The sequence below is a fragment of the Chelmon rostratus genome, chromosome 3, assembly GCF_017976325.1.
Source record: "Chelmon rostratus isolate fCheRos1 chromosome 3, fCheRos1.pri, whole genome shotgun sequence".
NCBI classification, from domain to species: domain Eukaryota; kingdom Metazoa; phylum Chordata; class Actinopteri; order Chaetodontiformes; family Chaetodontidae; genus Chelmon; species Chelmon rostratus.
This window is the reverse complement of record NC_055660.1, coordinates 4,390,708-4,418,387: the sequence shown is the minus strand read 5'-3', so window position 1 is coordinate 4,418,387 and position 27,680 is coordinate 4,390,708. Positions and strand designations below refer to the sequence as shown.

The window sequence follows — 27,680 nt, the reverse complement described above, 5'->3', positions numbered from 1 at the left end:
GATCCCCGAGAGGAATTCACAACCTCCCCAGCAGATAAACTATATAAAGTAGTTAAACCACCTTTATCACCTTTTCAACAGCTTTTTTAAATTAAAATAACAGATTTATTTTTGTCTTAAAGTTTGTTTCATCGGGCTGTAAAGATGAGCAGGTCTGTAGCGACATCTAGCGGAGCAGCTGCTGAATTGCAATTTTCCACGCAGTTTCTCACAGACTTTTCACTTGAGTAAAACTAACAACACCACAGAGTAAAAATACTCTGACACAAGTAAAAGTCCTGCATTCAAAATGTTATTTCAAAATGTACTTAAAGTGCCAAAAGTAAAAGTATTAATTATGCAAAATAATGCATATTATATCACTGGATTATTAATAGTGATGCATTTTGCGTAAACTTTGCTTTAATGTTGGCAAAGGTGGGACTGATTTCAATCGCTCACTGTGTGGTTTACAGTAATCTATAATAATACATCATATTTAGTTGATAATGATGCATATTAATAATCAGATTCAACAAAGCAACCAGTAACTAAAGATATCAGATTAATGTACAGGAACTACAATAATGATAAGAGTATGAAGTGAACTGGAAATACTTAAATAAAGTCTAAAGGTAATGCAAGTACCTCAGAACTATACTTATGTACAGCACTAGAGTAAATGTACCTGAGAGAGATATTAATACTGAATGAATATCTGACTGACCACATGACACCAAACTCACAACAACCTGGTGGGAAAAGTTTCTACTGAAATGAACACAAAACTAAACAACTAAAATATGAATATGGTGAATATTTATCTTGGACTCATGACCTCTGTCTCGTTAGAAAGACTGAGGTTTTCAGTCATGTGACTTTTATTTGTCCACATCCCTTTCATGACAGCTTCTTTGCTGTTGAAAAGTTGTCCTGAGGAGACAAACGCACCAAACTCGCTGCCTCTGCACATTTTGACACCTCAACAAATGCACATTTTGTGCTGTTTGAAGTTTGGAGCGGGGCCTGGTGGGATAATCCCGCTGCATTCCCACGCAGGAGTTGGACGGAGTTGCCTGTTTGGGGGGCTGACGGTGAGCGGCACCACCTCCATCCACTGCGGCGCAGAGTCAGAGCCGCTGCGCGCAGGACGAGCGCAAACTGCCGCAGGACGCGACCGCAAGCGACTCATGACGGGACCAGATTCCTGCTAAAGCTTCGCCGGGATATTCGGGTCGTATTTTCTTTATTTCCACATTGTTTAAACCTCGATGGCCGAAGCCCGGCGTGAAGCGGAGGAGGAGGGGGGGCGCAGAGACCTGCAGGACGTCCGGAACAGAAGCCAAACTACAGGTACGTTTGGGAGAGTACCCGGCTGATAATCCTCTGATGAGCTGAACACTTTCCTGGCTCAAATAACGGACATTTGCTTTTAAAATTATGATCTTTTGGTGTGAAACTGGATCCCATAAATGGACCAGACCTCATGCGCTTTGTACCTGCGGCTGAAGTGAGTTTAATTATCATTTAAAAAGAGTAAACCCGTGATTTTGCACGTTTTCACCAATTTACTCAAAATCACTTTTACTTTACATCCTTTAGCAAATGTTTTAGTAATGTGGGTGTATTTTTCCTCCCACTTCAGGCAGCCATTGTTTTCCAGTACAGAAATGAATGGAAAACAATGGCTGATGGATTTTCATCCACTAACTAGATAAAAATCCATCAGCAAACTCTTAAAACTTGGTTTAGTTGTGTGATCCATCACACTGAACGTCAAGTCTGCTTTTCTGTTCGCTGTGTAGAGGTTAATGGAAACTAATGGAGGTGTGGAACAGCAGGAAAAACACATCAAGCATTAATATCTTCACAGGACAAATCTAAAGTCTGCCTGATTTCTTCATGAGACTCTAACATGTGAAATCAGAAGCTGTTGAGAGCTGACATACTGACAGACGGGCCTATACAGATACAAATATGGACTGATGTTGATCAACTTGCTTTTAAAGATCCTGACATGTGAACATCTTCACATGTGCGTCAGGAGCTGTGATTTGATGAATCTGGTTCCCTGTCAGCTGCTTTCACAAACAAAGCTCTTACGAAGGTTGCTCGTCATGTTTGCTCTCCTGAGTGGAAGTAAACCAAGACACAGGAGCTCAAAAGCATTTTTACCATTTGAGATAAACTCAAGCAGGAAGATAGAGAGGACAGTTTGCTTTCACTCGGTTAAACTGATAAAATGATGCACGGTTCGGCCCCTGCCATGAAGCATCATCAGTACCAGCCACTGATGGATTCCTCAGTAAATGACACTTGTGTGCCTGCAGCAGTTGAGAGTAATAGAGGCCTCAGGCAGCAGAGCTGGAAACTTGCGTGTCGCCTTATGACAGAACCATCACTCACCTTTCCAGTCAGCCACTCAGAAACTTTCCAGCGCACCTCAAAGCGTGTCACCTGGCGCAGAAAAGGAAACAACTCTCGCTCTGTTTAGTTTTTACAGATCTGAAGAGTGGAAATAAAGCCTGTGATTTATTGAACAGAAACTTTCATTCTCAGTCAGCCGCCTCGTGTGTGCATATTGAAACCGCTTCAGTCTTTAGCTGAGTTTCCCCTCTGCGCCGGTTCAGAAGAAGCTTCCTTGTCAGTGAAACAGTTGTCTTTGTTCCCTGTTTTTCTTAGCAACACCTGGTGTGCAAACACATATTCCTCAAACTCCTCAGAGCCCTGCCCTGCTCAGCTAACAGCAGCCAGCGTGCCAGCTCAGACCACCCCCACCCCGAACCACACCCTGACCCCACCAGCTGTCTGGATGGGAATTTCTGTCAGTGGCTCCGTGCAGACAGGCTGCTGTGTCATGAACAAGCAGTGCTTGTCCGTACTTGACGCAGCTTTCATCCTTTCAGAACACTGTTTTAATGAGATGCGTTCCACCACGTTTGCACTGGCCCTCAGCTTCATGGATCCACACCATCAAACAATTTCAGGTAGTTTCCACTGTGAATCACCATCTAAGCGTCTCTGACTGAAGGTCCACATCAGTGAGGGCAAAGCTGTTTTGTACTGTCGCCACAGCAACATACATGCTGTGTTTAGCCCTGCATGTTAAATATGACACAGAAGTGGTGGATGAAGTGTTCAGATCCTTAAAGTAGCAACAGCACAATGTGAAAATACTCCACTGCAAGTAAAAGTCCTGCAGTCAATCTCTTTCTTAAGCAAATGTTAAGTGTTATCAGCAAATCTTGCTTAAAGTATCAGAAGTAAAAGTACTCATTGTGCAGTAAAATGTGCCCAGTCAGTGTTTTACTGTTATATATGATATTGTTAATTTGAAAAAGTTTCTGTATCTTAAGAAGGAACATTTCCAAACCCATAAAGGAACACAGAAAAAATCAAATTCAAAATCCCCCAAATTTGAGATTTTCCCCAGACATGAATGTTGATGTGTAATCTAAAAAGTAACAGTAACTAAAGCTGTCAAATGTAGCGGAGTAAAAAAGTATAAAGTAGCAAAAAAAAATGGAAAAATTCAAGTAAAGCACAAGTACTTTGAATGTGCTCGTGAGCAAATGTACTCAGTTACATTCCACCGCTGTGACACCATGACCTGAATCAGCAAACTTGCCCGTGCCTGTTGGAAAATGGCACTCAGGCCGGCGCTGGAGAAAGGCTAAACTCTTTCCCAGGCTTCATTCATAGGAAGCTGCGGCCGGCGTGACGCGGCACTCAGAGGCAGAGTGTTTTCCAGTCCTTCCCTTTGTTGCCGTCCGCCTCACCAGCTGCTCTGTGACTGCTGCTGCTGTGCTGAGTGATGCCAGCATGTGTTCGAGTGAGGGTGCAGCTGTGCAGGGAAACCTTTCCTGCCGACCTCAGCAGCTTTCTCTCTGTTTGCTGTTTATGTCCAGAGAAATATACGCTGATTAGCAACAGAATCCGAAACTTTACGAGGTGTTCATGGGGCTCATCGGGTTACCACTTGTCTAGCGCCGCCACTAGGTTAAAAGTTTGGGTTTCTGCAGTATCTGCAAAACTAGTGACATTTCCATCAACCTCAGCTGGTTACTGAGCACATGTTAGCATGCTAACATGCTAAACTAAGAAAAGGTAAACCTTTTACGTGATTAGCATGTTAGCATTTTCATTGTGAGCATGCTAGCAGGCTGTTGTTGGAAATTAGCTCAAGCACCAGTGTGCACATGTGGAGGCTAATTAGCATGAACAGCTCATGAGACGCTGCAGCATTTTATCATTTTATAATAGATGTCACACCAAATTAAGACTTTCCACTTTGCATGAACAGTATTAAATGTCCTGTAATGTTTGATTCATATTTTAGATCAACACGGTTAGAACTGGTAACTTGTGGTACTCCCACAGGCTGCACTGGGATCAGATTTACAGCTATTGCTTTTGAAGCTACTGCACATACCAGTTTCCTTTCCCCGTATCCCCGACAAATGTACCTCCTTTAGCTGAGCTCATAGTACACAGCTTTATGTTGCTGGTCTGTCCTGTTCTGAGTCTTAAAAAGTGTGTTTGAGCTGTTGATATTATATTAATCAATCATGTCTGCATTCATTCCCACAGCCGGGCCAGAATAAACACTGAATTGCTGGCTATTGATACAAAGGCCCAGAGAGAAACTGACTTGAACCAGGCCAACCAGTGAGCTTTTATTTCCATATCCTGACTATCGCAAAATCTCAAATGTATCATTAAAGTGCATGAATGTCTCAAAGCAATGCATAGAGACCAATGCTAATGCTAATGCTAATTGTATTGCCTGCTGTGTGATAGAAGACCTGCTAGTTTTCATACTGATTTGAAGCAATGAACGGCCCTCTGTTTGAGGAAAGGGGGGGTTTCCTCAGGTACTCTGGGAACTCTGCGTTAAAGTGCAGGATGAAAACCTTTGGTGAAGCAGCATTTGGCTCAGGTGCTCCAAGCGTTTGGTGCAGCCTCCCAGAGCATCAGAGGGTAACTTAGAGTTTTCATATTTTTAAATGCACGCTCAAAAACTTGCCTTTTTAACCCTGATTTGACCCAGAGTGTTTCAGTGATCATAAATTATCTCTCAATACTTTGTAGCTTTTGTTATCAGTCATTTATCTGTTTACTTCAGCATCTTGCTTGTGCAGTAACTGTGAGAGAAATAGCCTCCACAGACCAGGCTGAAAGAAGCTATATATATATATATATATATATATATATATATATATATATATATATATATATATATATATATATATATATATATATATGGCACAGAGCTGTGTGAATATCCCTGTGACCTTTTGCTTTGTGGGAAAAAGTGATGGTGCAGTGTCATGTGGCACTTCCTGAATGACCACATTCCAGCCGATCAGATTGGCCAGGTAAACAGAGGAGAGCGGGGACATTACAGGGCCCTCCCTCTCTGCTCTGCCGTCTGTAGGTGTGTGACTGCTGGATTCACTGTCACACTTACTCGGTGGACCGGGTTCTTGGTGAAAATATCCTTCTGGCGCTGAAGATTTGACAATTATTGCTATAATTCGTCACAGGTAGGGACATCACTGCATTGTACCACAAGACGATTGTACAGCATGTGCATAAGTGAAAGTAAAGTTAGCCAGACAACTGTGCTTATGTATATCAGATAACACAGAGATGGTGTTGGTGTGAGAAGCAACAGCTTAATACTTCGTCTGGCAGTTGCTAAAAAAGCCAAAGTACAGAAGCTCTCCTTTTGTTTATGTTGTTAAAGTATAACTTGAGGAAGTCACTGACGGATAACAATTAACAGGTGTGGCAGGTGGATTTGACCGCCAACGAGGTAATTTCAGGCATTAACAGCAACAATGACTTCAGCCGCTGCCTGTGGTTTTTCTTCAGCATTCCTCTGGAGGAAACAAATGAGCTCTTATTAGAAGACATTGTTGCTGTTGTTCTCTATATATAATGCTCCTTAGATTAGCTGTTAACCAGTGGACTTTGATGTGAAATCTACTTTTTGCTACATGTTGTTTGAGTAATACAGGAAATTTAGGTCACGGCCAGACAGTTCAGGAAATGAAAGAGTTAAGTATGTAAGTGACGTAGCATCTGCAGAGTACCAGGTCATTTCAGTTTTGCCTGAGTTTATGCTGAACTTCACTGTAAAATCTATCATTTTAACGTTAACTCTCCTTTTAACCTTTTCACAACAACCCTTTCTAATCTTTAGACACACCTGGCTTTATTGTCACAGAATCACATTTTAAATTCTGAAAGCATTTCAGATGAACTGGCTCTTCGAGGTTTAATGGTTGATCCTGCTGGATACTTGTTAGGTTCTTGTATTTCTAGTTTTATTCCTCGCTACAGCCTTACTGAGTCTGGTGGAACCGGAAGCTTCTGATGTTTGCAAACTATTGATTGATAGTTTTGTTTAACAGACATTACTGATTAAATTTGTTGACTTCCTGTCTCCCTTGCACTGTGACACTACACACCGCGACAGCCGCATTGAGCGCTGGTCAGTAAACGCTCAGACTTGCTTTAAAGTTCTGACGCTCAGCTTTACGGGACTTAAACAAATAAACTCATTCTTCATATTTAATATTTGCTCCTTTTATAATCAGTGATTTTTGAACCTTAGATAACAGCAGGTATTTGCTTTCACCCCTGCTGCTGCACTGCACCATCTTCACCTCCTGCTTTTTTCAGGGGCTTCTTGCCTTCAGGTGATGGTCCTCAGCAAATCAAACACATGAGGTCAGGTTGACCTAAAAGTCCTTGTCGGCCTTGTCTGTATATTTGGGCTGCTCATCCTGCTGCAGTTGACTAAAATTAGGGGACAATATACTTTACTGGAAGCCTTCACTGTTCGCTCAGTGTGGATGTGAATAACTTCAAACACCCTTAAAGGTAAACGTCAGTACTTTAACCTTAAAATTTCAAAGCCAGTGTGCCTGAGTGGAGTCAAAACAATGAAATGTCTCACCATCCATCGAGGCTGTTTTGCTGTGAGTCGCTGAGTTCTGGAGATATCAGCTGCAGAGATGACTGTCCTCTCTTGATTATAATGGAAGCGGATGGCATCGACTCAAAGCACCAAAAATGCACACAATTAACAAAACATTTGAAAAATATACACACTTGCTTCTGTGCAGTGATGCATCTGGCGGGTGTAGTTTTGGTAGAAAGAAAGTAGTTCCTACATGAAACTGCTCATAACAGGGTCTGCGGATTATCTTGAGTAATCGGGTCATGATTTCTGGAAAGAGACGCTGCTGAGTGTGAGCGCCATTTACTTCCATTATGTTCAAGAGAAGGCACACATCTCTACAGCTGATATCTCCAGAACTCAGCAGCTTACAGCAAAACAATCCAGATGCATAAATAGCACCACAGGTAACAGGAAAAAAGTGTTTGGGATTTTAGGGTGAACTGTCCCTTTAACAGTTTCTCAATTACATCTTCTACTATGTCATGATTTATTTCTATATAAAGGATTTAAACCCGATAAATCACTCCCATAACATGCTTCGAACTGACATTAATGTGCCAGGATGTTACATCTCTTTTTTTTCCCCCTCCGCAGATCATCCTGAAAGAGCCAAACCAGACCATCAGATAAATTCCAGGTAAGATATTTTTCCCATTAATACCAGAAGCTGTGGATCCCTGGCAGCTGTAAAGTGTCACCAAACTGTGTCTGTCTGTTGCTGGGAACGGGGCACTATCCCTTTAACGTTCAGATCTGCTGATGGCGAGGTTGTGAATGGACCGAACAATGCACTGATCTGTTCTCGCCGACTGACAGAAGGTCAACGCGGGGACGAATACATCACGCTGCATGTTTTTTGGTTGTTGTTGCAGACATTAAGGAAAGTTAAGCCTCAGCGCTGACACTTGTAGAGCTCGTAGAGATCTGGAAAATTCCAGTTTATGATGGATCACACGGGATGTGATCTCTGTGTTTACAACTCAGCTAATCAATTAAATAAACCACGTGGTATCAAGACGAGGGCCGGGCTTGCTTGTTTTTCCCCCCCCTGAGAGTTGACATCATCCTCCTGCAGTCAGCCTTTAATGAGCAGGTTAATGATGAGCCGGCTCCCACCATCAGGAGAATTCACCGTAGCTTTGGTAAAGAGACTGTAAGCACAGAGCATCACAACTGTTTTTAATCTCTACACATTTAAACGAGAGAATCTCAAAGACAGCGGACCTGAATATCACAACGCGATGAGATTTAAGGATTAGAAAATAATCTTTACCACTGAGAGGTAAACAGCCTGAGGACATCAAACCATGTCCAACATGTTTGGCTCCTGAGTGGAGAGAGGAGAGTGTGGCGTAGAAGACTAGTCTTTTGTCCTGTGTTTACCTGGAAGTGGTACAGTTTACTGGCCGCCATGTTTATGTGAGGTAGGTGGTTTTCAGCTGAGCACATCAACAACATTAGCAGGACTGTTATTCTTCTCTTATGTAACTCTGAAAGTCAGCACCATTACCAACACTGGAACTATGTTTGGTGATATAAACCTGTGGCAACACTTCAGTTTTCTGTCTCCTATATAAAATGTTTTTGACTTGAATAACTATTACTTGACTAATAATATAAAAGTGAATGAATATTTACAGTATTTGACTTGAGCCTTCTTGTTGTTCCTTTAATTAAACCATAACTGACTTTGATTTAGCAGCTTTGAGCTCCGTCATTCAAGCCATAAACTTCATTCAAGCTGTTTCTATCATTCTATTTTTTCCTTTTCTTGTTTCATTTTATTCTTTTAGTCACCTCTGTAAGGTAAAAATGATTTTCCTCTTTTCTTTTTGTAGATTTTTTTAGTTTGGATGCTCCTTTTATCTTTGCATAACTTGGCATCAACAGTATAAAGTAGCATTGTGGTCACAGCGTATTGTATGATGTTGCCCAGAGGTGAGAGCAGAGATCCGTTTAACAACTGAGTCACCACAAAGGCATGAACCCATTCGTCTGTATGGGCTTCACATCTTCATAATAAATTCCTGCTCTGCTCCCTTTTCAGCCAAGGACCTCTGTCTTCAATACGAGCTGCTATCAAACGGAGTAAGTTGGCACAAAACTGAGCTTCAGGGACATTTTGAGATCATGTAAAGGCAGCACATAAAGCGTCAACTCTTGAATAAGCTGTTTGAAGAAAATTAAAAATCGTAAACTTTCCCTCCGAAATTTGACAAAACACTTGGAAGTGAAAAGGAAGTGAAATCTTGTCATAAATGTAAGAATATCTTTATCTTTAATTATGAAATATTATTAATAAGATCTTTCTTCCTTCAGCAAAAACAAACTCCCAGAGTGACCAAACCAGAGACAGAAGGTAACACCAACAACATTGTTAAATCACGTCAGCTATGAGAAATAAATCATATGAAGGCATGAGTATTCAGGTGGTCTGAATAGGAGCCATACAAATGTGTGGTTTATGTTTCAGGCGACCAGAGATCACCATCGTCTCAGCAGAACCTCTGGCCAGTAACCACTGGTTCTCAGGATCCTCTGTGGTTTTCCCTCCTCCTCCTCAGGCAGGCTGGTCTGCAGGCATCCAGGCCGTTTCCCAGGTACACCTCATCTCACTGATGGTGTTCGATTCCACTTGTTTTTCCAGGATGGAGGTTTTGCAGGAGATTTTGTTGGTGAAAAGTAGTAGAATTTAAATATATCAGGCTAAATTTACTTGAGTCGGCCTACAAAGTGCACACCATGTAAATGTTTTTCATTGTAAAATGTAAACTTTCATTTGTTAAAAAAGTTGAGGACCTCAGTAACCTCAGCAGTAGCTACAGCCCTGTAAGTAAATCATAATTGTATATACAGCACATGACTAAATAATATATTCTGACACACTCTGACAGGTACCATAAGCAGAAATGCCACATTATACAGGAAAATAACGTGCAGGTGTGTGAACACCTCTCTTTTTCATGACTTAGCCCCCACCATCCTATGATCAGGTGATTCAAGAGAAGACCCAGGAGGAGCACATCGTCAAGCCCACTGCAGCCCCCCGCCGCACCACCTGCACCACAAGCGCCACGCAGACTGACCCTGTGAGGGAAGACACCTCCACCCCTGTCCCACAGTCAGCAAAGAAAAGACCTGCTGGTGAGGCGTGTGAGCATCACTGGTGGTGGTGTAAAAGTTTCCCCATCTGTCAGTTTTAGGTTTCAGTCTATTTCCATTCTGGACTTGATGATTCTTTGATGATGATCACATTTCCTTGCAGGTAAAAAGCCACAAAAACCACCAAGGCCATCACTGCCTAAACCAGTGGACAGAGAGCCGGTCTCTGAAGCTGCTGCACCCTCTGACGAGAAGGCTGGAGCAAATCCCACAGTACCCACAAACACTGAGGACCATAGCGACTCCAAGTCGGATCTAAATCCACCCAATCGAGCAGATTCCTCTCACTCATGCACCAGATCTGTGACTGTACACTGGGACATTCCCACAAAACCTCTGTCTACCACTGCTGCTGAAACCACTCCCTCCTCCCCAGACTCACAACACAGTCAACGCCCCGTTCCACTTCCTCGCACAAAATCCCGAAAGCAGCCAACCGCAGAAGAGGTCAAAGTTCAGACTTTGGTCAAGCTCAGCGAAAACTGTGAGAAAATTCACTCTGATCCAGAGGAGGTCTCATCCAATAAGTATTTAAAGGAATTATTAGAGGTCTTTAGTGCCGATAACGAGTTTGAAGAGGGTGACATCGTTAACCAATCAGACGAGGCCTTACAAGGTGAAGATGCTGGTGGCGAGATGAACTCCAGCCACAATCATCGCAATATCCAGGCCAGGATCCAAGCCTTTGAGAGCCAGACTAGCAGTGAGGAGAGAAATGTCATCGAACAAGCCAAACCAGAACCTCGACCCAGGAAGGCGACCACCAAACCTCCGGTTGCTGCTAAACCCTCTGTAGCCCTTAAACCTCAGTTTAACCACAGTATAGATAATGACTCATCCACAGACATCCCCCAAAACCCTGCACTGACCCCCAGACCTCTGCCCCCCAAGAAACCTGCAGGACTATCCATTAAAGAGGAACTAGATGCTTTACACAACAAGGTGGCCATCCCAAACAGATCACGGCCTCCGTTGACCAGAGCCGTCAACATCTATGAAGAGGAAGCTTCACTGGTTCCCCCCACACCTCCAGTAAAGCCTTTAAAGGAGCCCCTGAAGCCAAACCTTAATATAAACAACCACAACTCAGCCTCCATGTCCAGAGAGAATGAGTATGTGGAAAGTCCGTCGAGTGAGTAGCTTTTTATTTTAAGTTGTATGCTGTATAAAGAAAAATTAGGCTACCGCTCTGTAGGAAAATAAATAAAATCATCAAAAACAAGATGCCCATTACCAGAGCTTAAAGGCTTAAGATTACCCCACCTGACCAGCAGTCAAATAACCAACAGGTATTCAATTAAAGTGATAGTATATGAATATAGCAAGTTAAGCTAGCAGCAACTTGCAAACATTTGGCATTTAAAGAAACAGTTTGGGGAAATTCCAGCATTTTGGGAAATGCACTTATATGTAATGCACTGCTAGGCTAGGCTAACCGCCTCATGGCTCCAGCTCCATACTTACCATGCAGAGATAAGAGAGATCAATTAGGAAATTTTAATTGCTTGACATATAAATGAGCAAATCAAAGGACTATTGTTATACTATTGTTGAATACACAGCTACTGTCCAACTCCAGTGTCTCTTTATTCAGATCACACCCCAGTCAAGCCTCAACATAACGTGGACAGCAACGGAGGCTCCTTCATCAAACAAAGTGTAACCAGGAGACCAACCACCATCAGGGTCCCCAGCAGAACCGCTTCAGGTGAGTCCGTCTCCCTGTAATGTATCTGATTTTAAATTTCAGTACGTTGTGGTAAAGACCGATCTCTTCTCAGTGTCAGATCATTTTCAGGACGGTCCCCCTCCTCTCCCTGCTCAGAAGCCCGTAGGCAACCTGAACACCTCAGTGAACCACAAACAAAGCCTGCCACCCATCCCCTCCCTCCAGGTGAGATTTGCATCACACAGTCGTCACAAACCTGTAAACTTCACAAACGCTACCTTTGATTGTCTCAGAAGAGTTAAAGAATCTCACTGATTAACCTGCATGTTTCAACTTCGACTTTAATTTCTGAGTCTAATTAAAAAGTGTGTGCTAGTGGTGAATATCTGCTTATAAACTAAGATGTGCTGCATTTTGGGTTCTATATCAGGTTTATCTTGTCTGTCAGCTGTGTGGCTTACCTGCTCCATTTCCTTCCTTTTCACAAACAAAGACACTGTTGTAGCCCCGTGAATGCATTGCCTGTAGCCTGGTTTCTAGGGTTTCCAGTGCTGTAGGCTGTGCGTTTCGTTTTAGTGCTAATAAAAACTGCACAATCGGATTCTTCTGCAGGAGTCTTCCCAGTCTGGGCCAGAGTCGTCGCTACCACCTCGGTGAGTGAAAAGAAAAAAAAAATCTTGCAGTAAAGTTAAACTGTACAGTTTGTAAAGATGCAACTTCATGATGGTGCTGCACTTCAGGAGGCTGAGCACAAACAAACCCCTTCCACCTCGGCCACCTCCAGCCAAAACAGGCCCAGGAAGGCCTCCCCCACCCAGCCTTCAGGCCACAGGCCGATCCTCTTCGGCACCATGGGAAACTTCACCAAGACCCCAGGCACAGAAATCCCACAGGAAAGGACCTGCCTTACCTCCAAGGCCCAACCCAGGCCACCGTCTCTACAACAAATACACTGTGAGAGAGATCCCGCTGCACGACTGAGCCTGTCATCAAGCTTCAAATTCAGCTTGATAAGCACCTGTTTTTAATTTTTGCTTTCTCTCGGCAGCTTCAGCTTTCTCATGGGATCGCCGCCGTTGACTACAACGGGAGTAATACAGGAGAGCTGTCTTTTCAGGTGTCTAAACTACTTTTACCGGCTTACGTTGCCTTTAAATAAAAGTGCATTATTAATCTCAACTCCACAATCCGTCTAAGACGGCTGGATCTGTTGATGGATCTGGGCTCAGCGACAGTGAATGCCTTTGTTGGCTTTTTCAACAGAGAAATGAAGTGCTTCTGCTGCTGGAGGAGACTGATCATGACACGTTTGAGTGCCAAGTTGGAGACACCAGAGGCCGAGTCAACAAGTCTCGCATCAAGGTCATAACTCCTCTTGACGCCGTGTCGCCACCACAGGTAGCTTGTTCTTCACTCATGAGTGAATGCATGTATGTGATACCTGAGGCTAACCTGCTCTGAGCCATTAACCTTTAAGTGTCTTTGTTCTGTCCCTATAGGGTGTGGGCCCAGCTGGTTCAGGTGGAGCTGGTTGTGGGCTTAAAGTGCAGGCCGTCCATGACTTCAGTCCAGGTGACGCATCAGTTTTCTTAGACCAAACAGCTGCTAATACTGACTGGGATTAGACATTAACACAAACATGAGACAATATGTTGAAAGATTGACACTCTCATGCTAAAGCTAGAGACTGGAGGTAGTTAGCTTACCTTAGCATCACGACTGGAAGCAGGGGGAAAACAGCTAGCCTGACTCTGTTCGAAGTTACAAAAGATTAAGCAAACTACATAAAGCTTGCTAATAAGTGATTTTTTTGTTTTTTACTTTGAGGGAGCCAGGCTAATTTTGTAGCCTTTATGCTAGAACCAGGGGGTCATTAGCTTATCTTAGCAGAAAGACGGCAACCAGGAGGAAACAACTGTCTGAAATTCAAAAATATGCCTACCAGCACCTCTAAAGCTCACTAATAAACATGCATCTCAGTTGTTCATTCGAACACAAACTTAAAACCAAAAAATCCTGATATTTTTGCACTTTAAAGAGACCGAGGCTGCTTTCCATGCTTATGCTAGGCTAGGCTAGCCACCTCACGACTCCAGATCCATAACTCACAGACGTGTGATTGGTATTAATTTTCTCACTTCTGGCAAAAAAAAAAGTTTCCAAAATTTCCAAAATGTTTAAATGTTTTTTTTATTGCATGTTAATTTTTTTTTTGTCTGTCCAAATTCATAAAACCTCATCCCTTAGATGCTTTTTTGTTTTGGATTTGGAGGTTTTGAGCATGTTTAGGTGATGTTTCTGAAGCCACAAACAGCTGATGTGTTTGCTGTGCACACACAGAGGGTCCAGGAGAGCTGCGTCTCAGAGCAGGAGATGTGGTGACCATGGTGGAACAGGTGGACAGCGAGTGGTCCAGGGGCACCTGCAGGGGATCCACTGGTTTCTTTCCCACCAATTATGTCAAAGTCCTGGTAAGTTTCAACCAGTGAAATCCATTCTTGCAAAGCATTCATCGCCGCTTTTGTGACGACAAGTCTTGTAATTTGGAGTTGTCAATCATTTCTCCAATTAGTCAAATTCACCAAAACCTGTCCCTGAACGGAAAGCGAAGACACCCACACCAGTCAGGTACTGTTCTTACACCATAAATCATTTGCATTAGCCTTTAAAAACATACGCAGATGAACTAACCTGATGTTTGAAATGTCGTTGCCTCTCCCAAAGCGGTCCGAGATATGTGGCGAGGTTCGACTTCGAGGGCGAGCACAGTGACGAGCTGTCGTTCTCTGAGGGGGATGTCATACAACTGAAGGCGTTCGTGGGTCAGGAATGGGCTCGGGGGCAGATCGGCGCCGTTACCGGTATCTTCCCTCTCAACTTTGTGGAGGTCATTGAAGATCTGCCTCCGCCCGCGAGCCAGCAGCAGACACAGTCCACCAGGATAGCTCTGCCTGGTACGAGCACCTGAAAGCATCAAGACAGATCCGTTCTTATCTCTATGTGCTGATGTGGCCACCATAGTGAGTCGAAACCGTATGACGGGTTTGTCGAGCGGCTTTGTCCATCGGTGAAAGGCCTTTATCCATCCTTTCCCTTTATGTTGGCTGGCATCTCCCTCTGTGGCATGTCAGGAATGTGTGCTTCTGTTTCTGTTTCATTAAATAGCTGTTTACAAAAGGTCTCTTAACAGTGAACCTGAAGCTCCAACACACTCGTACAACAAGGAGCCGCAGGAGTTTATAATACTGAGGTCATGAGTTGATCCCTCTCCTGAAATTTCTCCAAAAAAAGTTTGATTTATTTGGATGTTTCATATTTTATTTATTGCTTCAGTTTGCTGTTGAACTTTACTTTCTGCAGGTTTCTTGACAGAATCAACAAAGAAATAACTGTCACAGAACATATTTTCCCCATAATTAATACCAGATTACACAGTTCTTCCAGGACCCTTCCTAGAAAATTATTAGCAAGTATATTAGTTATATTTCCCATCATAAAAATCTGCTGTTTCAAAGGCCTTTTCAATTATGTTTTAGTTGAGAAATATAAATATCTTATAAATACTGAATTTGTATATTCATTTTGTTGGCCCCCCTAAATATTAAACTTCAGCATGTAAACAAACTGTCCATACGACCTCAAACATTTCTTTATTTGTTCCCTGATTAGATGATACATGCATTTCATTTTTACTAACCTGTCAGCCATTTTTTCTCACAGGCATGGTTGCTTCTCCAAGTGCACACCCTGAAGTGGCCAAACCTGCTCAGGTAACCAATATTTATATAAACACAGGCATCAGAAAGGGCGATGTTGGCTTTGCAACAGATCCAGTGTGTCCTGTAGAACAAGAAAAATCAGAGGTTTGTTCCAGGTGAATATTGTATATCAGTAACTGTACCGTCTCCTCTCTCGTCCTGCTCTCTCTCTGCAGGCGTCTCAGCCCAGTGTGGAGTGGGTGGTGGCTCTGTATGACTTTGCAGGGAGCTCAGACGGAGACTTGTCCTTTCAACAGGGCGACTGCATCCTGATCAGCCAGCATATTGACACAGAGTGGAGCCGCGGACGGCTCAACGGCAAGGAGGGCATATTCCCCAGGGCTTTTGTTGAGAGCTGCACAGGTGTGATGTTTTCACAGCATTGATATACCAGTATGAGATTACTGCATTGTAAATACGTCCAATCTGTTGCCATCATGGACCTCATCATAAACTCATATCTAGAGGGCGCATCAGTGTCTTATAGTGCTACCATGTGGTTGGTAACAAAAATAATGTGTTAAACTACTCAAAAATGTGATGGTAAATTACTTTGCTACACATTTTTTAGGTAATTGATCTGTGGAACGGATCTTTTAAAATAGGCCACCTCTTTTTATCTTTCCAACCCTCCAGTTGTGCTGTTCAATGCAGTGACAATCAATATTTTTGGAGGCACAGCTGTAACCAATGATTGGTTCCTTCAGATTGTTTGTTTGTTCGGACCAAAATATTCAGTTCACTATTTCAGAAGTCACAGAAAATGACCAAATAGTGTTAAGAAGCTAGAAGAATCAACTTATCGATTGTTTCAGCTCTAATTAGCACAAATGGACAGTTTAACGAAACAAACATCATTATTATTCATTAATTCAGTACATGTCCTCTTCAGCAGGCCAGCAGTCATCTAACAACCAGCAGAATGTAGCTGCTGCTGGCAGCAGAGCCAGGGCTATGTATGACTTCAAATCAGACTGTGATGAGGAGCTCTCTCTGCAGGTATAGTGATTGATTGATTTTTTTCGCTGTTGCATTAGTTCGGATACAAATATCAAGTGAAAGCACTGGCATTCAAACAACCTCTCACTCCTTCTCTCTCAGGTTGGGGATATTATTACTGGTCTTGAGTCCGTTGATGACGAATGGTTCCTGGGTGATCTGAGAGGCAAACGGGCCCTGGTTCCTAAAAACTACGTGCAAGTACTGGGATAGTGCCATGTGGCTTTCAGTACACCAGGAAGGGGACGCTGCCAGATGATCGAACTGAAATGAGACCTGAGGACAGATTTTTTCAGCAGAAGTCTGAAGTGATCTCTGAATGCAGTATTTTATCTCTGAGTAGTGCAACATCTTTTTTTCCCACTTGCAGCGTTAACTTAAAATTAAGCGTTCACTGAATAATTTATCATGGTTATAAATATTCAAGCTGGCTGCCAATTAAAATACTCTGCGTGTTGCTGTATAAGCTGTTTGAGACTTCAACTGCACATTTGCACCACCTAGTGGTTTGTCTCACTACACTCTTACATTTGTTACAGTACATTTTGTATGAGGTTAATACCTGAACATGTCATTTGCCTTTATGATCTGGTTTGATTACATGGAATTAAGTTGAAATAAGGGTCAGACCACTTCAGGCTAACAAACATATCGCTACCAGATTAGTCACTAACTCAGAGGCCCTGTTGGGTTTTGCACTGTTTCATTAATAACCCATTTGATTTTGATACAATTTGTGTCTTGGTTCCCCTGGATTGACTAAATATCTGAAACCTCTTAACACTGCTTTGTATTTTTACTTTTGCTTTATTCTTTTATCTTATGAACTTGTAACATTTTGGAATATGCTACATAAATAAAATTTGTATTTATTATAATGCAAAAGGAGTTTTATGCAGTTCAGGTTCTATATATCCACACTGGATAGTCCCAAATCTCTCATTGCTTGTGTAAATTTCTACCACATGTCTACATCCCATTACTGTTTGCACACAAACACAAGATGAAAAGAAAACAGTAAAGTTTGTTGGACATTTACATTTTTTATTAAATCTGTCAGGGTGTTTTAGACTGTCTCCTGGATGGGGGGCTCATAGCCATCAGCCCTCTCCACCTTGGCTCCAGTGTCATCACCGGACGCCTTTGTAGCACTGCCGGCACCGCCCTCACCGTGGAGCTCCATCAGTTTGCCCACTGCAACAGAACACATAGCTTTTAACTCGGGTTTCTAACTGAAAGCTCAAGAGGACACCAGCAAATGTAAGCAGCTACAAAGTCAAACACATTTCATTACACTGCCAAACAGCTTCATTTCTCCAGATCTGAAAAACTTTTATTTTTTGTGAGGGAACATCAGTTGATCTCAAGAGACAGTAATCAGGTGATCATCTGGGACCGAAACATTTTGTCATCACGTGTTCCCACAGGTAGAAGAGAGACTGGTGTTACAGCCGTGCATCACTTACACTCAAACTTGGGCTTCTTGAGCATCTTGACCTTGCGGACGTAGACGTCGTGTAGAGGGTAGATGGACTGGCAGGCCTTCTCTATGTCCTTGCCAACACTGTCAGGGATCCTGCAACACAACAATACACAACACATTTAAGCAAAGGGTAATCACAATTCACCAACCATTTTCAGAGACAGCGCTAAAGCGCTCTGCACAAACTGGCGTGTTTAATTGAACACCAAGACATTAATCATCTTGAATGTGCAATCAAAAATTGATATTTTGGTGAAGCTGCCCTGTGATTTCAAAGACTACTGTGAGGAAATGATCATTGCGATGCATGATAAACTGCACGACTTACAGCTTGTTGACGACTTCCTTCAGGTCGTTGGTCTGAACCTCACGGGTCATGATCTCCATCATCTTCTTGCGGATCTGGCGAACCTGCTGGTGCTGGGCGTAGGAGGTCTTTCTGATCTGGTTGGTGCGCTTCTTTGTGAAACCCACGCAGAACAGACGCAGAAGGTAGCCGTCGGTGGTCTTCACATCCACATGGGCTTCAATCATGGTCTGAATGGAAAGAACAGATCGTCCTCGATTAGACTTCATAGGCAACATTTCACCCCAAACAGTCTCAACCTCTCAACTTTCCGTTTGTGACAGCACCTGTATTCCTAGACCTAAACTGTGTGGTAAGCCAACTTCTGCTATACCTGGTTGTTGCTTAATTTCCTTCTTCACACAAGACACTTCAGTCACCTCAAATATTGTAAGACAATCCCTCCATATTTTAACCTTTTGCAACCAAAGTCATGTATTGCGTCCAGTAACTAAACTTTTCTCCCAGTAATCACATGTACCCTTACCCAATTGCTTTATGAAAAAAACAAAACCTAACTTTACTGTTCTTTCGTGTTCATGGAGCTCAATAAAGAGACAGCAGTAGGGTTTCAGGATTTGAAAAAGTTGCATCCTAAACTCAGTCTTTTGCCTTTACTCCTGAGGCAGGAAGGAAAGTTTCTGTGAATTGTATGTATTTTCATCCGATACAAACACTGATCAAAGCTTCACAACCTGGAGTCTAACTGAAGCATTTCTACTTGGCTTCTAATTAACTAATATGAAAACGTCACCAAAACTGCTCTTTGCTTTGGGTCTGTTACTGAGCTCCACTGCAGCTGCACAGTACACAAATAGTATATGTTTGGGAATTATGGCCCTTCAGCAGATCACCTCAACAGTCAATTCCTGTCAAACCCCAGCACAAAAAGTAGGAGATTCACAAGTAGCTCCTTTTAGTCGAAAGTCGTGGTTTCACCCATTTATTCTTATGTTATCTTCAATTCCACCCCTCACCCTACATAACAGACAAACATCCATGCTGTTTTCTAGCAATGTCTCCTTAGCTGCATTCAGAGGTTCTTCAGTACCAGTTTACAACTGTTAACACTGGAGTTGATCAAGCACCTACAAGTAGACAACTGCCATTTCCCAGGAAGTCCACAGATTCAAACAACTGAACCTCGAGTCACAATCCAACTTCACTTGTACACTAACCACTGCTCCTAAAACCAGCTCACATTTTATGTGTGCTTGCCCTAACAATCAACACTTTATTGTGGAAATGACCAACTTGTAAACCGGGTTAAGGACTGAATTGTATCGGTTTGGTAATGTTGCCAAAACTCACATTGGCTACAGAGACATTTTCAGAAGGACATCCAATACCATTTATAAAAATAAATGATAATTACCTGCCACTTCTTGACCATGGAGCACATCTTATCGCGAGTCAGGTCCATGCCGTGGAAGTTGGTAAGGCAGTTCTTGCCCTGAACATCCTCGGTGATGAGCTTGAACTTGCGGAAGGCCACCTCATCGTTCTGCAGGTCAGCGAGGCTCACCTCGAACACACGTCCTTTAAGACCATCTGAGGCGATTCCTAAACGGTTGTGAAGAAAATGTAAAAGTTAGAAAAAAGGCACATGGAAAACAAATAATGGCAATCTCTGGAATCAGTAACTCTCTGGAACTTTATTAATGGTAAAATCAGCAGATTGAACAGTTTAATCCCTTGCCAATGTGTTTCCAAGTATGTCCAGGCATAACACACGGGTATCCATAGAATTAAATATGCTGCCATTTTTTAAAATTCACAGCAGTTTCATTAGTTTTACTTTAATCTCATTCATCCTGTCAGACACTGTTAAAGCATGGAGCTGGTCTTTTGCCAATGAAATGAACGGGACAGAGCTGAATGTGAATGTACACATATGCATACAGAGAATTAACACTATTTAGACTTACTGGTTCCCTGAGTCCTAGTAACCAAGGTCTTGCCAAGATTGCGGATGTTGAACATGGCTGGTGCCTTGACATCATACCAGTCCTTCTTGGAAAAGGGGTCCACACTGCATTGGAGCAACAAGCAGAAATGACAGTTCACTCGTCTGCACAAACTAAAATACACAAGGCTTACGAGGTTCAGGGCAGACTCGCTGCTAGCAAGCCGGCTAAGCACGCACTGATAGGGACACTGATCCCGCTAGCATGGAGGATATACTTCATCAAATCAATTCACAAATGTCAGATTTCCTTAACAGCATGGCCATACAGTTCACTCAACCGTGCTGTTAGTTTGTGGACAATACCATTATGCCGATCTGTACTCAAGTAATTCCTCGTTTGACTGTCAAGTCGATAAGTAAGCTCGGCTAAACCAATGCTAACGTTTGGTAAGTTAGCCTTTCGCATGTAACGTTACTGCTCTTGTCAATGCAGCTAATCTGGTTATATTAGCGATTTTTATGCGTCCTTAGGCAGAATCCCCTTTAGATTAAACATAAAAGTATGATCAAATCAGTTGAGTTATGAGAGAGTGCTATAGCGCAGAATAATGGGACACAGCATGCTACAACTCCATCCAGCGCCTCCGAGGCCGGCGACGACGAGACTAGCACTGGCCCAGTAACATCCACTAATAATCGGTTTCATCCCTTACAATTTTTGCACCACAGCGACATTAGTGAAAACTGCAAAGCCTGCTTCGCATCACAAGCTGTGAATTTGCTACTTACATCTTCTTTTTGGCACCTTTTTTGCCGCCTTTGGTCAGCCTCTTATTCTTGCCGACTGCCATGTTGGCTACAGGGAGTGAAAGAGGAGGAAACAGGAAATCCCGCGAGAAATAAAGAGAAAGACCGAGGTTGTGAGACTTGTCTTATCTCGCGAGTCCTTGTAGCTTCTTTTGGCGCCCTCTGTTGGTATACCTCGTGAAATAACGGTTACCAGGTAAAGGTGCCAGGAAGCAGATAAATGCCATGATGATTTTTACTTTATTAGCAACTTAACTGTGAAATGTAATCATTACTAAATAATTTTAATTTAAATACCAGTGAGTTTATTACGTCTTTCTGAATTTATGTGTAGTAGAAAGCTGCACAGCTTGGATATAATTTAGCCTATCAAGGATAAGTAATCAAGCCTAAATGGAATTCCTCCAAAATTCCACACCTTTTTTATTCATTCAAGTTTGATAAGCAAATAAAATATTTGATGAGCATTTTTTTATTGAAAAATTAATAGCTTTTTTGATTAATTAATCAACCACAGATTACAACAGATGAATTTAAGGTAGTGAACATGATCATTAATATAATATCTATTATATATACAATGCATAATTATATATACAGTGCATTTACTGTTTGTGTGCCAAACTGACCAAACATAATGTTATAGTCAGAATGATAGAATTAAAATGTTGTGCTTGTATGGATTAGACTTTATTTGAAATTTTTTAAAATTATTGATTTTGGATCAATACTTGATACTAGCAAATCAATTAATATAGGACAGAAAATCACTTTTGTCTTTCACGTTCTGAATTTCTTATAGATCAATTAAATTTGTAAATGTTAATTACTAAGATATTTATATCTTTGTAACATTCAAATTGTTACAGCAGTTGTTTGCTTACACAGGTTACACATCATGTGCACCACATTGTGTTTAATTTGTTTTTTTTAATAATTATTTTAAGTACCCAGTAACGGTGCAATGATGACTTGGATTATACAATAAAAGAAAACCCATCATCTGTGAGCAGGCAGAACCAGTCTTTGGGTGTGTTCACACGTCATGTGGGTGTGTAGCTTGTTGTCCACCTACACTGATATCAAAACAAAGAAAGGAATTTTGTCTGTTGGTAAAATATAATCAAAGTTTAAAAAAACAACTCATGTACGTTTACTGAGTTCGGTGTTCATTTCCAGTGTTACTCCCCAGACTGTGAACTGACTGTTAATCAGACCACACTCATATGTTCATATCTAAACAAGTAATTAAATTCTGACAGATGCAGTGTCTCTGTGCATACAAGAATACATTGAAAATGTAAATCTGAGAGGTGAAAGCTGTGTAGCCATTAGACAGAAGCAGCAGAGACACCCTCATGTGTCCATCAACATTATTCTTATGCTTCAGTGCAGCTAGTGGTGCTGCCAATAACATTTAAAATCTTTTCCCCTTAAAACATTTTGAGACCTTAGAAATAACATAACACCTGAAGGCAAGGGGCTACATTTAGCATTGCAGCTGCTTGTTTGGCTTTTCAATGTCCTCTTGTACATTTAGATTTGTGTTTTTTCCTTTGATTTCATCTCAAATGTCTGCTGTTTGAAACAAGCATCAAGATTAAATTGATGTGTTTAAGGTGAATCTTGTGAGCTTTTGTTCAACACATACTGGGTGTAAATCTCCTGGCAAGTGTTAATTGATTTAGCTGTTGTCTTTGACACTAAACCATTTGCAGAAATGATCGTCTTCTGCTCAGACAGCAAGATTTTCCAACAAGATGGCAGGAGGAGAGCGAAAGATGATTGTGGTAAAACGCTGATATGCCACAGAACGTCTAATTTTCTCTAGAGCCCGGTTAGAACAAAATATAAAACATGGTTCATGTACAATTCAAAGGTCAGTGAAAGCTTTTCAGAGCCGTATTTAAGAACTTCTACCTTTGGGCTGCAATGAACAAGTCTGCTGATTTGAGATCATTACATCAGAGACGAGGCCTGCGTCTCATGGGTGGTGCTGCTGGCTTCCATGACTCCCAGGGTCCCTGAGGGTGCAGCTACACTTTACTGGAAGGTCAGTGGTAACAGTGACGCCAGCTGCCTCTGTGGCAACAACACTCATAGCTGCTCAGCAGACCGAACATGAAGTCACCAATGAGTAGAGGCAGAAGAGAACCACTACTGAAATACAGCTGTTGTTCATATAAACAGAGAGGACGTATTCTAACTTTCCAGCTTGGGTTTGATTTGGATATCATGAAATAACATGCGTGGATGAAATTGGGATCTCTCATGTGTTCGGCTATGTAAACATCTCACATGGCATAGGTTGTTGGTGGTAATCTGAAAAGGCAAGCAAAGCAGAGCTGTCACTCTGCTTTAATGTTCGGTTTCCACTGCCTCTGGATGCAGACGTCTGTCAATGTGCTGTCGTGCTGCAGAAAAACAAAGTTCTAAATACAATTCAACCCCCCTTTCTGTTTGTTTTTCTCACAGCCTAAAGCTGTGTTTGGTGCTTGTCCAACAAATTTAGACTACCTTAAACAAAAGTTACAACTTTCCCTCTGGGGCTCATTGTATGAGTACACACTAATGTCTTAATTTATGGTATTTTTTCACCTGTAATATTCTGAGGTGTGATTTTTATCTACAGCTCCTGATTGATCTTTTAATTCTCTTATATTCCAGAGCTACAATGATTAATCAAATAATTGTCAACTATTAGATTAATCTGCAACTATTGTGATAATCAATTATTCAGTTTGAGTAATTTTTTTAAGAACTGTGAATATTTTTTTCATTTTTAACTCCCCTAAGACAGTATATTGAATATCTTTGGGTTTTGGACAAAACAAGACATTTGTGGACTCATCTTGGGTTTTGGGAGACACTGATAAACACGAGGTTCCTTTATTTTACAGCAATACAGTACAATACAGTCAAATCAAAAGGTCTTCAGTGAACTTGTCAGATTAGTGGCAGAAAGCAGTGTTTATCGTAAGTTTGTCAGCCTAAAAGAGATGAAAAATTTAAGTTAACTTTAGTGAAAGAAGTATTCAGATTCTTTAGTTAATTTAGATATGTATAGAATGTAGCTATTCTCCATTAAAAGCTGATGGTCTACATTCAAAATAAAGTAGAAAAGTGTGATCACCAAAACGTATTTAGAGTATAAGAAAATTTAAAGCACTCATAATGCAGAATGGCCCCTTTTTAGAGTGTTTATCATTGCATCATTGGATTATTACTGTTGCATTGATGTACAGCATTTTAATGTTGCAGATGCTCAAGCGGAGTGTTCAATTTTTCCAATGAAAATAATTGGTGTATATTGTACTGAGTACTTGTACTTCAGCTGCAGTGGATCAATACAGTTTATTTTAAATTACATACAGTGCCCCAGATTAAATTAAAGCACAACATTCTGGAGTGGAGTAAAAAGCACAATATTAAGCTCTGAACTGTAGTGCAGTATTAGCATAAAGGAGCATTAAATGTTGAAGTAGCCTAAAAATACCTCTAAATTGTGTTAATTTTAGAGTAAACGCACTGAGTTACTTTAAACCACTCCCCTTATGTAGCTCATGAATCGAAACAAAATTCGCTGGCACTGAATACACATTGAAGCGCTGTTGATTTTCACTGAGTCCCAGTGAGTCGTGCTAGAAAGCCACCTGAGCGGCACACCTGCCACTGAGCGGAACAGACTCCGCTCCCCACTGCGCATGCGCCGCTCACTCAAGTGCTACACTGTCATGGCGGTGACGAGCTGAAGCTACCGGGGCAAACCAGGAAGAGACTGCAGCGCAGCTGGGCGAACGCTGACATTTAAGCAAGTCTGTGGAGTTCGCCGGGGAGGACCGAGCGGACCTCCGTCCTTCGTCGCCTTCCGCCGGAGCTGCCGACGGACTCGCCCCCTCCAGTTTGTGAGTTTTTGCCTCCGCCAAGCGCGCTACCTGTCAAGTGTCTGGACTCGGCGACAATAGCAACTTCCACTGCCGCACGGAGCTGTTAAAGTCACCGTAACCTCGTTTACCGTTTGTCCGAGCGGAGGAGAAAGCAGGTTAAAAGCGAGCTCCGCTTCACCTGCGTCTCCCCCTCGTTACCTGCGGCACACTTCCTCGCGGCTTTTAGCAGCATTAATCCATCCGTCTGCTATCAAGTTACGGACCGGGGGGAGAGGAGGAGTAGTTCACAGAGGAGTGAAGCGGTGACATTTCCAGTCGCGGTGTCAACGGCTAACAAATTCCCCTTGCGCCTTTTTTTCTGCCCACTTTCGAGGCTCATTCGCCGAACAGTTTTGGATGGGGAGGAACACGTTCGCTTTGCGTGCCTGTAGACTGTCAACAACTCAGCTGGAGGGGAGCTAGACCTCTTTCTCCTCCGACATCGGCTGCACTGTCACCATTGGAGGTGAACAGGTGCCTTACCTGTGAACGCCACCTGTCCCGTCCTTCCTTAGCAATGGCTAGCGAGGAGGCGGCGGGCGCTGCGCAGCCAGGTGATGGAAAGGACGGGAGATCGGGCGCCATGGCGCTCAACCCCGGAGTGCCTATCAGGGGGATAAGGATGAAATTTGCCGTGCTCGGCGGCCTGGTGGAAGTTGGGGAAGTTTCCAACCGAGACATTGTGGAGACGGTGTTCAACCTGGTAAGCTGATTATGAGAGCTCAGGATAGGCCTTAGATAGCACTGTCACGCTGTAGTACTGACAGTGACATCTAAACGTTTGAAAAAAGTCTGACATCACCCTCATCTGCATAAAAAGGCGTTGATGATCCTGCAGCTCTTTACAAAATTAAGAGAAATGCCCCTTTAATGTGACTTTATGGTGCGCAGCCCGAATTGTTTGAAACAGTATATTCTTTATTCATTGTATAACTAATAGCTTTGTCTGCAGTGTGTGAAAAAAAACACTCTGTAGCTCTTAATCAGGTCACACATTGTGTTACAGTACTCATTTGGCATATTTCTTATTATTTCATATGCATTTTTACAATTTTATGCCATTTTCAAATGATGGTCTTTTGGGGTCTCGTGATGACTGACAGAAAAGCTGCTGAAGCAAATCAGCTGATGCTTTTTGTGACATGTCCAGGTCAGGCAGAGTGTGTGTGTGTGTGTGTGTGTGTGTGTGTGTGTGTGTGTGTGTGTGTGTGCCTTATCTGTCTACTACCTGTTGGCCACCTTTAAGCCACTATCAAGCCTCTTTCCGCCTGCAGCTCTGATTGCCCTTTGGCTGGCCAAGTTGTGAAATGACTTTACAGTACCTGTACGAGAATGAATGAAACTACCGGTAACGAGGAAGTTAAGCGTGAAGGTGAGAGCATGCTCAAGTAGAGCTTGGCTGACCAGGTGGGAGAAAGAGAGAGGGAGGCAAGGTGACGGCGGAACCTGCAAAACTGCTTTGTCACTGTGGCAACACAATGGAGTCCTTTTTCTTTGTTTCTTAGAGAAGGGAGGCTCATCCCCCATGTCTGTAATCACAAAATTTGCTCCAAAACCAACCCCCGACTGTGGTATCAGATGAAACTGCAGTAGACATACAACTCCTCATGAGGCTGTAGCCCCGCTAAACACAGAGCTCTGGTATGGTAACCAGCAAAAATTCAATTGATTACCAAAACGACTGATTTATTAATGAGCTTATCATGTCAGCTCAAGATTTGAGCTGTTTTACTGTATAAACGTGGATGTAGTCTCCATGACGTCACCCAGAGGTTTCTGAAGAGCCACTGTGAAGCTCAGTGACTGCCGCCATCTTGGCAGCGCCTGACCCCGGCAAACTCCCGGCTAATCCAAAAACGGGCAGAGAGGTGGAGCGTGGGCGGCGCTGAGGAGGACTGAATGAAGCCTGCTTGCTGAAACAGAGCGGCTAGCTGTCACTCAAAGCGGCAGTTTTACATACGTATTCATTACTTTAGGCCTTGATATAATTTGAATGAGTGATTTACCATATATGGGTGGTAAAGTTAGGCAGTGTAATATGGGGGTCTATGGGGATTCACTCGCTTTTGGGGCAAGCTTCAAGTGGCCATTTGAGGAACTGCAGTTTTGCGGCCTGCCACATTGGTTTCATTTTCAGCTCCGGTTGTTTGACAGTGACTTTCTTCCTCAGTCACTTGCAGCTTAATTGCCAGCTCTTGTTTGCTAAAGTGATATTTGATGTTTTTTTCCCAAATACTAAATGTATACATTATATGAGATGGCTGTCACTCAAGTCATGTGCCCTTGGATACAAAAAGCTTTTGTTACGAACGAGAGTCCTAAAAAAAGATGGTAGTCGTGACTTTAGATTTAGATGGAAAGATAACCAGAAGTTATTGGTCCTACTAATTAACCTGTTTTTTTTTGCATTTTCTATCTGGAAAAGTCCTTTAATATGGCACAAAAATGAGCTGGAGAGCCAGCCAGGCACATGTTTTGACAGAAATATCAGTGTGCATCAGCTCTGTCTGTGTCCCTGGGACTCCATGTTTAGCACACTCAGTGTCATTTTAGGGCATTGAAAAATGGCACCATGCATTTCATTATGCTCGCCACCCTCCATGCTCTAACTGTCATGCCCTCCACAGGCTCTGCTCACCCTCCAGTTGGGTGATAATATGATTTACCAT

At 42.5% G+C, this 27,680-nt stretch overlaps 3 protein-coding genes and 1 non-coding gene across 7 annotated transcripts in view; 2 read left to right on the top strand and 2 right to left on the bottom strand.

Annotated features, from left to right (window-relative positions):
* The first annotated feature begins 1,250 nt into the window (after positions 1–1,250).
* On the top strand, positions 1,251–17,444 carry sh3d19 (SH3 domain containing 19). Its single transcript, XM_041933632.1, has 22 exons — positions 1,251–1,332; positions 5,514–5,525; positions 7,547–7,589; positions 9,000–9,040; positions 9,272–9,311; positions 9,426–9,552; positions 9,925–10,096; positions 10,218–11,246; positions 11,709–11,822; positions 11,896–12,008; positions 12,396–12,436; positions 12,524–12,737; positions 12,832–12,900; positions 13,047–13,181; positions 13,283–13,355; positions 14,124–14,254; positions 14,356–14,411; positions 14,508–14,737; positions 15,504–15,553; positions 15,718–15,904; positions 16,437–16,540; positions 16,643–17,444. Exons 1-22 carry the CDS (start codon positions 1,251–1,253, stop codon positions 16,751–16,753), a joined length of 3,174 nt encoding a protein of 1,057 aa, XP_041789566.1. The 3' UTR covers positions 16,754–17,444.
* Positions 17,445–17,563: 119 nt separating this feature from the next.
* Positions 17,564–21,165, bottom strand: rps3a (ribosomal protein S3A). Its single transcript, XM_041933060.1, has 6 exons — positions 21,068–21,165; positions 20,298–20,401; positions 19,745–19,932; positions 18,352–18,560; positions 18,007–18,116; positions 17,564–17,734 (listed from the first exon to the last, which is right to left on the bottom strand). Exons 1-6 carry the CDS (start codon positions 21,127–21,129, stop codon positions 17,607–17,609), a joined length of 801 nt encoding a protein of 266 aa, XP_041788994.1. The 5' UTR covers positions 21,130–21,165; the 3' UTR covers positions 17,564–17,606.
* On the bottom strand, positions 17,890–17,960 carry LOC121604892. The gene has a single exon (XR_006006780.1). It is a non-coding gene; the product is annotated as a small nucleolar RNA SNORD73 (small nucleolar RNA).
* Positions 21,166–24,820: 3,655 nt separating the features above from the next.
* lrba (LPS responsive beige-like anchor protein) overlaps positions 24,821–27,680 on the top strand; it is a 180,858-nt gene continuing 177,998 nt past the window's right edge. For all 4 annotated transcript variants that reach the window (XM_041933032.1, XM_041933033.1, XM_041933031.1 and 1 more), the window contains exon 1: positions 24,821–25,714. In XM_041933032.1, the coding sequence (XP_041788966.1) occupies positions 25,529–25,714 (186 nt within the window). In that variant the 5' untranslated portion in view covers positions 24,821–25,528. The remainder of the gene's footprint in view (positions 25,715–27,680) is intronic.